Consider the following 15,517-nt stretch of genomic DNA (forward strand, 5'->3'; position numbering starts at 1 on the left):
AAAATTCGCACTTTTACTTTTTTCATTAATTGAAGAGCTTATTTCCAGTGTCTTAAATCCAAAATTTCGATTTTTTAAATTTTCTTTTTTTAAACTTTATAGATTTCTTCAAGTCTAGAATAAAGTTATATGTACCAAAACAACTTCTTATTTACCATTTAAAAGTGCATATGAAAATTGTAAAATTGTATAATTTGTATGTTAAATTTGTATGAAAATCTGTAATTTCATGGATTTCATTATATGGATGTAAGACACTTTGGAAATAAGCTCTTCAATTGTAGTCAGGATTCTAAAACGGACAGTTGGCTGTCCCGAGATGCATCTTTAGACAGCCAATTGTAGATTTAGGATCGAGATTACAAATAATACTGAAAAACTAAAATTGCGAATTTTGTCATGAAATTTGGTATGTGCGTTTACAATAAGTGGAACAACTTTTCCAAATAAGTTTTTCCGATTTCTCTAACGCGAAGCAAAATATCGAAAATTTACCCTGTTTGTGGATTCGCAGTAAGCCGCGTTTAAAATTTAAATTTCAGATGACTATCTTAAAAAAATGTGCACTAACAACATGTATGACTGTGCAAAATGTCAAATCTGTATGTATTTTAGTAGCTGATATATAGAGTTGTCTTCATCTTAAATGCGACACACTGTATAATAATGAATACTAGTGTTCAAGATGCATCGCGATAGCTGTAAAGAAATTAATTAGAAGGACTGAAAAGAATCGTCAGTGTGCCTGTAAAATTGTAAACTGTTCCCTGAATAACGTCTTTTGCAGCAGTGTCAATCCTACCCAATTTTTTATTTGGTCGCTTTCGTTTTAAGGAATGATCTGTAACTGTGCCTAATTTAATAATTGTATATATCGTCTTATACCCGATTTTTTTAATACATGAATTCTCGAAACAATTGCATTATCAGCCATCCCAATATTTTCTTTTTTCAAACACTCATACATATTTAAAACTATTCTTTGGGATTGTACGTGCAAATCTTTATTTTTTAATTCAGAGCTGTCATTAACATAATTGTCATTATTTATTGATAACACAGAAGTTGATGCATCTTAAAAAATGCCATCCTAGAAAAATATAATATTACTTATAACTTATATTACCTATACCTTATAAGCGCCGCCTCTGCAAAAGGAAATATTTTAGGGTGTCGCCTAGCCAGACAACAGGTGTTCATTAGAATTATCGGCTTTGCGCTTCGCGCTGTTGCCGCCATAATGCATGAGTTTAAAATTAGTGAATATAACCTTATTACCATTATTAATATATCTGCAATTTTTCATGTTTCCAGGTAAGGTATAAAATCAATGAAATTTGGAAAAAAATAATACAATTCTTGAAACCGTTTTTGAGAACTTGGATTCTTAAAAGTTGTCTGATTTCTTAAAAGTCGATCATTATATCTATAAAAGTATTACCGCTAAATTCACCAACAGGGCAACGTCGAACGTTCAAATTCTCTCCAGACTACAATGTTGTCAATATTCGAAAATTACTTAGAATATAAGTAATATATACAAAGTTCACGGTTGCTTTAATTCATTAGTGAAGAGTCCATGTAAATATTAGTACCTAGTTAATTAATTTATATATATATTTTTGAGAATAAGTTCATATTATTTTTTAAGAGTGTCGTTCGTTGACTAGCAATTGAATAATAACGAATAGAGAATAGAGAATATTTTTTAAATATAACCTTAGGAATTTTAGGAAATATGTCTGACAACCTTGATTTGAAAGGCGGTCTCTTTGATACCAGAATAAGACATGTTTATGTTGGAAAATTATTAGTGGATGTACTATACCTATATTTCGTACAATGATTTATCGTTATCGTAAATAATTAGAAACTTTCTAATTACTGTAGGATAACAATAAATTATTGTACGAAATATACCTATATTATTTTTTTACCCTAAAACTACTCTTAACTTATTTTGGCCAAAAAGTAACATCTACATTTCTTGAACCAAGCCACAGATATGTATTTTGGTTATTGTTTCTTGTTAAATGTTTATATAAATGTATTTTGGTTTTAAGAGTTTTTGGATATTGGATAGTTTTATTTAATTTTCTTTGGTATTTATATTTTAGCAATTGTATTTGAATTTATTGTTCTTGTAGCTTCTGGCTCCATATCTCAAAGTGCCAAACGGAGGAAATCAAAATTCACCACCTCAATTCAGAGAAGAGCCTCTGAAGTCAAACAAAGATCAGTTAGTAGTTTTACCGACGGCATTATTTCAGATACAGTGGTTACTCCTGATATTATTCCAAACCAAATTGAAGCATGGAATGGTTTTTTGAAAGATCCCAAATATACATCTTTTATGGAAGAATATAAATCCAACGAAAAAAATATCAGTAGTATTTACGAACAGTATATTGAAGCATTAAAATTGTTAAATGAACAAAAAGTAAATATTGATGCTATAAAACAGGAAATTATAGAGGTAGGAATTTGTATATTTTTATTTTTATTATAATTTTTCACTTCCATAATAATTTCAGTGTTTTAGCAGAATTATCTGGTAGAGGTAACGGATTTTCTAAAGAGCTATGACGCTAGGAGTCATATCAACGCAGAACACAAGTTCACGTTTAAAATAAGTTGCACTCATTCTCCCTAAAAGTTTCAGCCGTTAAATTTCATTCTTTTATAGTTCTTTGTTCAGGTTGTTTCTACTCCAAATCTTTTAATAGTGCAGTAAAATTTGTTTTTTTTTTAATTCATTATTACAGTTTTAGTTTTAATTGTTAGTTTAATTACTTTTATAGACATTGATTTTTGAATATCTTGTGCAGTAAAATAACTTATTGGAAAGTAAGGTATGTATTTATTTATTACATTTTTAATAAATTATAACTTTATAATAATAATAAAAATGTTGTTTTTAAGTGGTAAATATATAAAATATGATCAAAACAATTTATAGTTTTTGTTAACTAATTTTTAATTTCTGTTGTTATAGCAAAGACATGGAAACATGAGTAGTTCCAGAAAAGTTATAGAATAGAATAGAAATATGCTTTATTGTCACTGAAAATTGTACAATTTTATGGACAAAGTTTACAAAAAGTCAAAAAAATAACAATAACAATTTAAAATTTATTAAAATTACATAAGTCAATATCACAAAATAAAAGATAATATAATATACAATCCATTGCAAACTTTAACTAAATTGCATAATAAAACCTTACGAACTAATTAATAAGTTTAGGTTGCCGCATGGAGAGACGGTCCTGCAAGTGACACAGTAGTTTCGTTGATTTTCGCTCCGTAATAAACGTCAAATAATTGGGGAATTACAAGTTAAAAAATTCAACAAAGTTCAAAAATAAAAGTTAAAAGTTAAGTGCATACAGGTGATAGTAGTGAATAAAAGAAATACCATCAGGCAAGTAAGATATAACCATTTTAAATAATTTTAACAAGTTTTCAGTAAATAAATAATTGTGAGAAATATTAAAAAAAACTGGTTTTGGCGAATGTTTTAAGTCCGAGGGGTGGACCCGCTTAGGCATTCCTACGCGTTTTTTGGTTTCTTGGCAGATAAGAAAGTAATTAGTGCCGACAAAAATTAAATATTAAAATAAAAGCCTCATAAGTTTATATCAAAGCTACGTTAAGAACACCTCCAAAGGATAACATAAAAAATCGCGAAATGGAAGAACTAAAGAAACTACTAGAAGAAATAAATAAGGAGATTAAAACGGAGATAAAAGAGCTGAAAACAGAAATGAAGGAAGAAAATAAGGAGATCAGAAGATATATAAATGAAGTTAAAGAAGAGATAAAACTAAATAATGAAGAAATAAAAATCATAAAGCTGGAAATAGAAAGGGTGAAGGAAGAATGGACAAAAGAGAAAGAAGAACTGAAAAGAGAAAACGAACTAACCAAAACCGATAACAAAAAGATAACGGAAGAATTAAATGATCTAAAACACTCATTGGAAAGATTAGACAAAGAAAAATGAAAGAAGAATATAATCATTAGTGGAGCAATAATAGACTCTGAAGACCCAAAAACATTGAAAGAAGGAATGACTACTATGTTAGAAAATCATCTTGAAGTCAAAACTAATATTAAAAGAGCACAAAAAATAGGCACAAAAACATGCTTAATGGAACTAGAAAGCGAAGAAGAAAAAACTTAAGAAACTTAAGAAAATCTTAAGAAACAAATACAAACTTAAGAATGTGAAGACCAAAAAAATATGGATTACAGAGGATCTCACAAAAGGAGAGAGAGAGAAAATGAAAGCTTTAAGAGATAAAGCAAGAGAAATGAGGGAAAATGGAAAAATGGTCAAAATAGGATACAATAAAATCACAGTAGATGGCAAGGAATGGAGATGGTGCTATAAAGAAGAAAAAGTAGTGGAAATAGAGAGTTCAAAAAACTACCAGAGCAACATAAAAAAAACCAAGGAGAGGTCAAGCAACGAATAGAGAAAGAAGAATTACAAAATAAACCGGACAATGATGATAAATGTTTAGTTTTAAGTAGTAATAGGAATAGGATTAGAAATGTAAATGATAAGTGTGCCATTATAAATATGACTTGTGATAGTAATATGGGTATTAGGCTTACTAACAGTAGTGATCATATTATAGTTAGGGGGAATATCAAAAATGGGCATAGCATTAGTAATGAAGGTAGGGAAAAATTAAATATTAGCATTAGAAATAATAACGGTAATAAAATAAATAACGGATATAATGTTAATACAAAAACCAGGGAGCATGAAATCAACGTTAACACCAATAATGGAGAAGAAGAATACAGTAATAAGGAAATACATCTTAACAAGACTAATCACATAGGAATAGCGACATGGAATGTGACATCTCTGACCGGCAAGGAAATAGAAGCTACGGAAGAAATGGAAAAATGAACGTACAAATAATGGGAATAAGCGAGACAAAAAAGATAGGTAAAGGACACATCAATATCAATGAGAAATATAGTCTATATTATTCGGGAGTACCACAGGGTCACAGAGCAAAAGAAGGAGTCGGTATAATAGTTAATAAAAGAATAGAATCAAGAATAACAAACTACGAAGCAGTATCATCTAGAATAATCACAGCCCAAATAGAACTAAACGACAAGATAGGAATAATACAAATATACGGACCAACAGAAGGTAATGAAGAAGAGATAATGATAGAATTCTACAACAAACTCCAAAACGCATTAGACAAATTAAGAGAGACAAGAGAAAAAATAGTAATCTTAGGCGATTGGAATTCAAGAGTAGGTAAGGATATTAACAGGGGATTAGGATGCATTGGACAATATGGGGAAGAAACATTAAATAGAAATGGAATTAAAATGCTGGAATTCTGCCAAACCAATGACCTGATAATAGGAAACACATTCAGTGAACAAACCATTAACGACAAATATACATTTGTGGCTGAAGAGAGAAATGCGAAAAGCTTAATCGACTATATAGTCTATACGAGAAACCTAGAACAAAATATTAAAAACATCTTAACGGAAAAGGAACCCGAACTGTCTACACAACACAGGATGGTCACTGCAAAACTGGAGGATGAAAAGAGTACAAAAAAGTAAATGTAAACAAACTAAAGATAAAAAGTGTGCGAGAATTTTACACGGAGGAAACTAACAAAAGACTGAGACAAATAGAGCGCCAAAAAAGAAACATGGACAATGGAAGAAAGATGGAATACATACAGTGAAGTATTAAAGACAACAGCAACTGAAGTGTGTGGAATCAAAAAATATAATAAACAGTTAAAAAGGACAAGGTGGTGGAATAAAGAAGTGAAGGCAGAAATAAAAAAGAAGAAAATAGCATGGAAAAAATACCTCGAAACGGGATTAGAAGAAGATAAAGAAAAATACTATAGGCAGAGACGATTGGCAAAAAAGACAGTCACACAAGCAAAAACAAAAACATGGAAAGAATTTGGAGAAGAACTTCAGGAAGAATATATAACAAATAATAGAAACTTTTGGACGACAATACGACACATAAGGCAGGGAAAACGAAAGGAAATAAACGCAGTAAGAGATACTTCAAACCAAATACAAATAAGCCCAGAACAAATAGCTAGGGTATGGAAAGAATATTATGAGAAAAAATTTGATACCGAAGTGATAAAGGAAGACAATATAATCAATGAAGGCGAAGAAAACACAGAGCCAGAGCAAATAAGTAGAGAAGAAGTAATAGAGGGATTATCAAATATAAAAATAGGCAAGGCGGGTGGAGATGATGAAATTGAACCGGAAATGGTAAAATACATGAGAGAAGAAGGAATAAACTGGCTATGGAAAATATATAAAGAGGCGTGGGAAAAACAAACAATCCCTAAAGACTGGCAGAACAATATCATCGTGCCAATATACAAAAAAGGAGAACATGTAAACTGCGACAACTATAGGGCAATATGTCTGTCATCGGTGTGCTTTAAAATATATACGAAAATAATAGAGAAGAGACTGAGACAAGAAGTAGAAATGGTATTGGGAGAAGAACAAATGGCATTAAACCGGGAAGACAGACAAATGACAACATATATATCATTAGAAACCTAATAGAAAGAAGCATAGATACGGGAAAAAACTAGTATTAGCATTCATAGACCTAAGAGCAGCATTTGACACGATAGAAAGACATATTATAGGGAAATGCTTGAGGAAAATTAACGTACCTAATGCATTGATAAAAATTATAGAAAGTACTTACAAAGAGGTAAAAGGAAGGGTACAAATAACAGGGGAAAGATCGGAAGCATTTAATTGGAAGAGAGGTATTAAACAAGGAGATAGTCTCAGCCCTTTGCTATTCATAATAGTAATGAACATATTGATAAGAAACACTAGAGTCAGAACTAATCAACTACAGACAATAATAGGTTACCGCAGATTACAACCGGTAACAATAGAGTCCTTAATGTATGCAGACGACATAGTACTAATAGCAGATTCCGAGAATAAAATGCAGAAACTAATGGATATGTGGGTAGAACAAATAGAAGAACTTAAAATGGAGATAAACGAGGAAAAAAGTAAGATAATGATAATCAGCGGCAAAGGAGATAAGGAAGATAATCAAATAAAGATAAAATGTAAAAACTCAGAATTGGAAATAGTAACAACTTACGAATACCTGGGAAGTATAATAACTAATGATGGAAAAATAGACTGGGAAATAACAAATAGAGCAAAGAAATCAAACAAGTTATATTATGCGTTAGCCCCAATAATGGGAAAAAGAGAACTTGCACGAGAAACAAGAATAAAAATATATAACACAATAGTGATACCGGCTGTGCTCTATGCAAGTGAAAACTGGACAATTCTGGAAAAACATAAGAGCAGGATAAACGCAATGGAGATGAGACATCTAAGAAGGATAGTTGGAAAGACAAAATGGGATAGATTAAGCAACGAGACTATTAGAAGAATGGCCAACCAGGAACCGATAATGAACAAAATAGCAAAGAGACAAATGAACTGGTATGGGCATCTGATGAGGATGCAATCCAATAGAATAACAAGGAAAAATTTATAAAGCAAAAAACATCGGAAAAAGAAAAAGAGGCAAACCAAGAAAAAAATGGATACAGCAAGTAGTAGAGGCGGGAAAACTTAAACAAAAATCACTCGAGGAATTGAAAATAATGGCAGGAAACAGAAAAGAATGAAAGAGGTGGGTAAATGGAAATTAAAATAGCTCGCCCAAATCTGACACCTTGTTAGGGTAAAGGAAGGGGAGAAAGAAAGAAAGTTGCCGCATGTGATAACGCCAAAACGTACTGTAATTTCTTTTAGTTATTTGGTAAGAAACTCTTATACTGAATAATATGGTGTTTCAGATAGATAGGCTTTTGTCAATTTACGGAACTTAAGTAAAGAAGTTGTAGATTTAAGTTGCAAAGGGAGATGGTTGTATAATTTTTTTGCCGAATATAATATTGTTACGAACATGCACTCGGCATGGCCCAGGTAACGGTTGCATTGCATCTCCAATACCCTTCTCGAAGCTTCGAGGTGTATCGAGTGCGAGAGAGAATAACCGGTCACGTAGGCGAATTAGAGATGGGACAACGCCAGAATATTCTCGAACCTTGTAACTGTAGTATATATATCTCACGATGTTATGAGTTGAGTTAGTTATTAAGATACTACCGAACTGTAAAGTTATAAATAAATATATGTATATAAATTCGAACCGCTCGTTTTATTTAATCTCGTTACAGTGGTGTCACGGTGTGAGGATAATTGATTTATTTAAATATAAATTCAGCAGTGACTTTTGAAAAAGACTTTTGAACATTTTAAAAAGTACGCGTGCCTGACCAAAGATGCTGCTAGTAGAACTGTCAGTAAAACAGTTGCGTGAGCAGCTAGAAGAACGCGATGAAGACTGCAGTGGGTCCAAGAAGATACTCCAAGAACGACTGAAGACTGTGCTTAACAAGAATGGAGAAGACCCAGAGACATTCCAGTTTCAATCAACAAAAGAAGCAGTTTTAACGAAAATAATTGATGGAAAATTTGAGAATGTCTCGAAAAAATTGAAGAATCTTCTAAAAGAGATAATAATAAATTAGAGAATGTTCCCAAAAGATTCGATGAAACATTCGAAAATGTATTTAGAAGATTCGACGAGACTTCACAAATAATTAAAGAAATATGTATTCAAAACAATGAGAAATTTAAAGAAGTCTCGAGAAAATTCGATAAGATACAGAAAAATGTAAACGACAAGATAGGAGACGTAGAAGAGAAGATCAAACAATTAGAGGCCATGATAACTAACACGAAAGTGCTACCACCAGTTAATACAGTAGCCTTAGATCCGGTAGTGAAAGAAGAATCACCGAGAGACGAAATGACACATCATATGAGATTCAAATTGCCACCATTTGATGGAAAGTCCTCTTGGTCCATATACCTTAGACAATTTGAAGCTATTGCGACAGCCAATCATTGGACAGAACAAGAAAAAGCTGTTTCCTTGACTGCTGCTTTACGAGGTGATGCTGCGGATATCCTAAGATCAATTACTAAGGGTCAAGAAAAATTTTACCAGACCTTGTTCACTCGACTAGATAAACGTTACGGAGATGCCCATCTACAACCAGTCTACAAAGTACAAATGAGAAGTAGAATCCAACGAGCAAGTGAGAGTTTGCAAGAATTTGAAGCAGATATTGCTCGTATAGCGTTGTTGGCATATCCAGAGGCACCAGACAACATTTTGGAAGAAATTGCTGTAGATGCCTTCGTCAATGGGTTAAGAGACAGTGAACTACAGAAAGCTTTACGACTAGCAAGACCGAAAGTTTTAGATGAAGCGCTCGCTATTGCCTTGGAACATGAAACAGCTAGTCAAGTTTCACGGAGCTATCGAGTACGAACCTCTGAAGAGAGCGACGAACAAAACGAGAAACGTCTGGAGGAAATCGTACGGAAAGTAGTTCGTAACATGATGCCGAAGAGACACGAAACCAGATGTTCGCATGATGGCGACGTAGGTCACATTCGCCGTAAATTGCAAGAAAATAATACAACAGTCAGAAAGCTAGAACAAATGGAACACAGGGAAAGAGTCATTCAACTGCTGATACTCAGTCAAGACGGGCATATAGTGCAAATCGTAATCATTGTCTTGAATTAGAAGAACGACTTTGCCCCGTGAGACGAACCACCGTCATTAATGAGCAATGGCAGCCTCAACAGCTACAAGACGCTCAAGCAGATGATCCATGTATAAAAAGAGTATTGGATTGGATGCGTCGAAGTGAAAGACCTTCTTGGCAAGACATTAGTGCATGTAGTCCAGAAGTCAAGTGTTACTGGAGCCAATGGAATTGCCTAGTGCTGAAAGATGATCTTCTGTATAGAACCTTTGAGAACGATGATGGTACAGAAACTAAGCTTCAGTTAATTGTACCTAAAAGTAAAGTGTCAGAAGTATTGCGTCAGTTGCATGACGGTGCATCAGGTGGACACTTTGGTATCACGAAGACTCTGCAAAAGGTTCGAGAACGGTTCTATTGGGTGAACTGTAAAGATGATGTAAGGAGATGGTGCCGGAAATGTGAACTGTGTGCAACCAGTAATGGTCCAGCTGGTAAAAAGAGGGCACCCATGAGACAGTACAATGTTGGTAGTCCTATGGAAAGAGTAGCAATCGACATTGCAGGTCCACTTCCAGAGACAAATGATGGAAATAATATATCCTGGTAGCCATGGATTATTTTACGAAATGGACTGAGGCTTATGCGATACCAAATCAAGAAGCTGCTACCGTTGCAGAGGTACTTGTTAAAGAATTCTTTAGCCGATTTGGTGTTCCCTTGGAGATCCACTCCGACCAAGGGCGAAACTTCGAGTCAACTCTTTTCCAAAACGTTTGTAAATTGATTGGTGTCAATAAGACCAGAACGACACCCCTGCATCCTCAATCAGATGGAATGGTCGAGAGAATGAACCGAACAATGGGTAAACACCTATCCAAGGTTGTATCAGAACATCAAAGAGATTGGGACCAGCATATTCATTTATTCCTAATGGCCTACCGCTCGGCCGTGAATGAAACTACGGGCCAGACTCCAACCTGCCTGATGTTAGGTCGTGAAGTTCGTTTACCCTGCGACCTAGAGTTTGGCTGCAGACCTTCCGAAGAACATGTTGCAAGCGAAGATTATGTCGACCGCCCGAAGTTAAGAATGAACAACATTCATGAACTTGCCCGACAACACATCCAGATAGCCAGTGACAGAATGAAAGATCAATATGATTCTCGATGCAAGAGTGAAAGCTATGAAGTAGGTGATCTTGTTTGGCTTTATAATCCACAACGTCGTCGAGGCTTGTCTCCCAAACTGCAAAGACAATGGGAAGGTCCATATGAAATTAAAAAGAAAATAAATGACGTAATATACCGAATTAAGAAGTTGCCGAAAGGTAAACCAAAAGTAGTTCACATAAATCGTCTTGCACCATATGCTGGCTCAAACGAAACAGAAGAAGCACGAACCCTTCAACATGAGATCAAAGATGACCGGCGACCAAGCTTTAATGAATTTATGTCAAATTACGCAGAGAGAAAGAGTGCTAGATTCGGCGTGACCACAGAAGTTCAGCAGGATCTTTTTAGTGTTCCGCATAACGTCTCTATTGCCCACTGTGTTGCCCAAGATCTTGAGAGGACTAAAGGAATTTCATCCGTATTTTATAAGAAATTCGGTCGTTTGGACGAGTTAAAAAACCAGCAGCCTAAAGTTGGAAGAGTACTGAGATTAGAAGATGGTTCTCGATCTTTGCTGTATATGGTGACCAGGAAGTCGTATACAGACAGGGCAAGCTACGAGGATATATGGCGTGCTCTAACTAATTTGAAGAAAATTGTGTGCAATTACGACATCAAGAATTTGGCCTTACCCAAGATAGGCCATGCACTAGATAATCTGGACTGGAAGATTGTCAGAAGCATGCTTGAAGTAATCTTCCGAGAAACCGGCGTACGAATTACTGTGTGTTGCATTAACCCGATGAGATCGTATCCTTCAAAGTCAGTAGACTGTTATTTCTTTCTAAAGGGTTCATGCAGAGCTGGAGAGTACTGTAGATTCCGCCATCCTGTGCCTACATATAGAGTTGCTGATCGGGACGATCAGATTTAAGAGGGGAGCAGTGTTACGAACATGCACTCGGCATGGCCCAGGTAACGGTTGCATTGCATCTCCAATACCCTTCTCGAAGCTTCGAGGTGTATCGAGTGCGAGAGAGAATAACCGGTCACGTAGGCGAATTAGAGGTGGGACAACGCCGGAATATTCTCGAACCTTGTAACTGTAGTATATATATCTCACGATGTTATGAGTTGAGTTAGTTATTAAGATACTACCGAACTGTAAAGTTATAAATAAATATATGTATATAAATTCGAACCGCTCGTTTTATTTAATCACGCTACAATATAAAGTTCTTTATAACTCAGTGGACGGGATCGGCAAATACACATCAGAGCTTGAATTTCTGGTGGAGTAGTCATGATTAGGTCTTGCTGGAAAAACATGTAGGTGTTTACGAATTAAGCAAACAGTTTCTAGAATACATAAAGAGGCAAGAATTAAAATACCGTGATTTTTGAAGTAGCAGATGTACTAGAACTCCAAAAGGGAAGGCCATATCGAAGATGAGACTCGAACAAAGAAAAGTATGTTATTTTGGAAGACGTATGTATGTTCATCCTAACATTTAGACAGGATGAAGATATAAATAGAATTTACGGCATAACAGACATACTTAGTACGAGAGTTGAAATCAAGCCATTAAGGAGTTCCCAATTAGTCCCACAATGTAAAAGATGCCAGGCTTACGGACACACGTGGAAATACTGTAAAAAGGAGCAAATATGTGTAAAATGTATTGGTAAACACCTTACTAAAGATTGCCAAAAACCACCGGAAGATAAACCAAAATGTGTTTATCGTGGAGAAAACCATCCTGCAAACTACCGCGGATGTTATGTAGCTAAAAAATTACAAACAATGAGAAACGAGAGAATAAACAAAGACATTGTTATAAAAGCGCCCCATAGAATTATTGAAAGCAAACAAACTAAAAACGGCAGAGATCAGTGAACATAGAAGTTACAGCGATGTAACAAAGAATGCAAGGAGACATGCATCATCGCAACAAGAAAAAGAAATTGATATTACATTAAAAATGATATTGGAAAAGCTCACCAAGATTGATGACAAAATAACTCAAATCGATATCAGAGTTACCCGACTAGAGCATAGCGCTAAAGGACCTCCGAATAATGGCGTGGAACGCAAATGGACTGTTACAACATCAAATCGAGCTGCAAGCAGTACTAGACATTGAGAAAATTGATCTGTGTCTCGTTTTTGAAACACACTTCACTAAACAGTCACATGTAAAATTTAGGGTATATAGAGTATATTCTACTGTACACCCAGATAATACAGCTAAAGGAGGAAGCGCTATCATAATTAAAGATAACATCTTGCATCATGAGGAATTAAAATATGTAACTGAGCACATACAAAACAGTCTGTGTGAAGATGAAAACACATACCGTAAATATAAGTTCAATATATTGTCCTCCTAGACATTCCATTAAAAGAGAACAATATAAAGAGTTTATGAACACTTTAGGAAAAAGATACATCATCGATGGCGACTTTAATGCAAAGAATACCCACTGGGGCTCTAGGCTAACTACAACTAAAGGAAAAGGACTGTTGTCAGCTGTTAAGGAACAAAAGGGTGAAGTAGTCTCTATTGGTAGGCCAACATACTGGCCTACCGATAGGAACAAAATTCCCGACCTGATAGATTTCTTTATTTACAAAAATATCTCAGCTAATTATCTGGGTATCAATGACGGCTGGGACATGAACTCTGATCACTCACCGATATAATTTTAACTATGAGTAATACAGTGATTAAAAGAGTTCAATCCAATATTGACTAATAAAAAAACTAACGGTGAGAGCTTGGTTTGCCTAAGTAGTATGTAGTATGCCTAGTAGGATGGCCCTGTAGTTTGTGAATTGTTGAATATCTTCTTGTTTTTCGTAAACAAGTGCTAATATACTGCTTCTTGAATCGCCTGAAATTTGTCTCTTTTCCATAATTCTAGTAAATTAAGCTGTTAACCAACTAGTGCCTGCCTCTCCTAAAGCTGTCCAAGCTTCTCAGGGATATCATCCGGTACGATTGCTTTATCTTTGTTTATTTATGACTTAAGTACTTAAGCACCTTCCATGTTTGTTATTTTTGTTACCATTGCTGATAGTATCTACGTTGCTTCACATGTTTTTTATCAAATTCTTTGGTTAATAAACATCCTTTTAGCGTAGAATTTTTTTGTTCACAAATGCTATTAAATATATTATTTTAAATAAAAATTGATCAAAATTGACTGCGCGTCAATTGAAGTGGAGCAGGAATATTTGAATTTTTATAAAAATAAAAACACTGTTTTATTCAAATTTCATCTGCTGCTAAGTAGACACCAGCAGAAAAAGAGTCAAAAGCGGCTAAAAGCGCAAACATCAGCAGTGCCAATATTAAGCTCGTACTTTGTCTATTTTTGAAGTAGTAATTGGGTTTTTCTTGCAAAGTTGTAGAAGAAATTTAAATTAATTCTTTATTTTCAGACCAAAATGATAATGAAATTCAAATCGACTGATAGTGATAAATACACCGAAGCTATTTTTATGGAAGCAGAAGCCAAATGTAAAGAAAAAAAAGACAATGCTGAGAAAGACCACATACACCAAAAAGAAATAGTTTTCAGATATCTGTCTGAATTAAAAATATATTTAGATCGCCGAAGGGATTTAAAAGAAGAGTTAACTCGCAATTTTGATACATTTTGTAAAGAAAAATTTAATTTGCCAATGCCTACAGTAAAATGTTCAAGCCCTACGGAATTAGTAAGTACATATTGTTAGTATGGGTTATTATGAGTGTTGTAATAACTTACCGGAATTTTGATAATACCGACTGTGCTTGGCATATATGCAAAAATTAATTTTTTGACGATTTCAAAAATAATTGATGGACTCGACCGTTACTTGATGGAAATTCATTTTATGTAACAATAAAACACTGAATACTTTGTTTTCAAAACTTCCACAACATTTATTATAAAATCTTAACACTACAGCTGTTTCGGATGATTGCCTTTCTCAAGTGATCTATTTTTGGCATGCGTTTACACTTTATAGTCTTTAATGAAATAGGTTGGAGAGGGGAGAACTGTTTGTCTGAAGTTGGTCATTCAGAATTATATCTGTGTTCTTTAATTTGTTAATTTCCACAGATTCTAACAAGGATAGCTTAAGGCCTTTATTTTGAATGTGAAGATTTTGAAATTTGTCATTAAAAGTATGATTATGATTTAGAAGGTGAAGTGCATATATAGAATTTGTTTTTCTATTACCACCAAAAATAGATCACTTGAGAAAGACAATCAGCCGAAACAGCTGTCTTCTTCTAGTTCCATGACCGTTATCGATCGTTGGATATCATGTTGGCTACCATATTCGCTATCGTGACTTTATTGACAGCAGCTCTAAATAACGATGTAGTTGATTTTCCATACCATTGCCTTAGATTTTTCAGCCATGATGTTTTTCTTCTACCAGGACCACGATTACCTTGGATCTTTCCCTGAATGATCAGATGTAAAAGATCATATTTTTCAGGGTGTCTCATAATGTGACCGAAGTATTCCAGCTTGCGTTTCTTTATTATATTGATCAGTTGTGTTGTTTGGTTCAGCTGTCTAAGGACCTCCTCATTTCTAACTCTGTCGACCCAGCTTATTTTCAGTTCACGCTTCCACTCCATACAGCAGGACAGGAAAGATGTAGCAAGATGCCATTCGAACTCTAAGGTCAATGCTAAGATCGTAACTGCAAAATACGTTTCTCATTTTTACAAAGGCAGCTCG

The 15,517-nt window shown here is 34.4% G+C and overlaps 1 protein-coding gene across 1 annotated transcript in view; it reads left to right on the forward strand.

The window, feature by feature from the left end:
- The window catches only part of LOC140433435 (uncharacterized), a 67,001-nt gene that overhangs the window by 48,343 nt on the left and 3,141 nt on the right, over positions 1-15,517 (forward strand). Inside the window, exons 9-10 of the mRNA XM_072521440.1 lie at positions 2,148-2,476; positions 14,217-14,495. Of these exons, the coding sequence (XP_072377541.1) occupies positions 2,148-2,476; positions 14,217-14,495 (608 nt within the window). The remainder of the gene's footprint in view (positions 1-2,147; positions 2,477-14,216; positions 14,496-15,517) is intronic.

This window comes from Diabrotica undecimpunctata, chromosome 2 (assembly GCF_040954645.1).
Source record: "Diabrotica undecimpunctata isolate CICGRU chromosome 2, icDiaUnde3, whole genome shotgun sequence".
Taxonomy (NCBI): domain Eukaryota; kingdom Metazoa; phylum Arthropoda; class Insecta; order Coleoptera; family Chrysomelidae; genus Diabrotica; species Diabrotica undecimpunctata.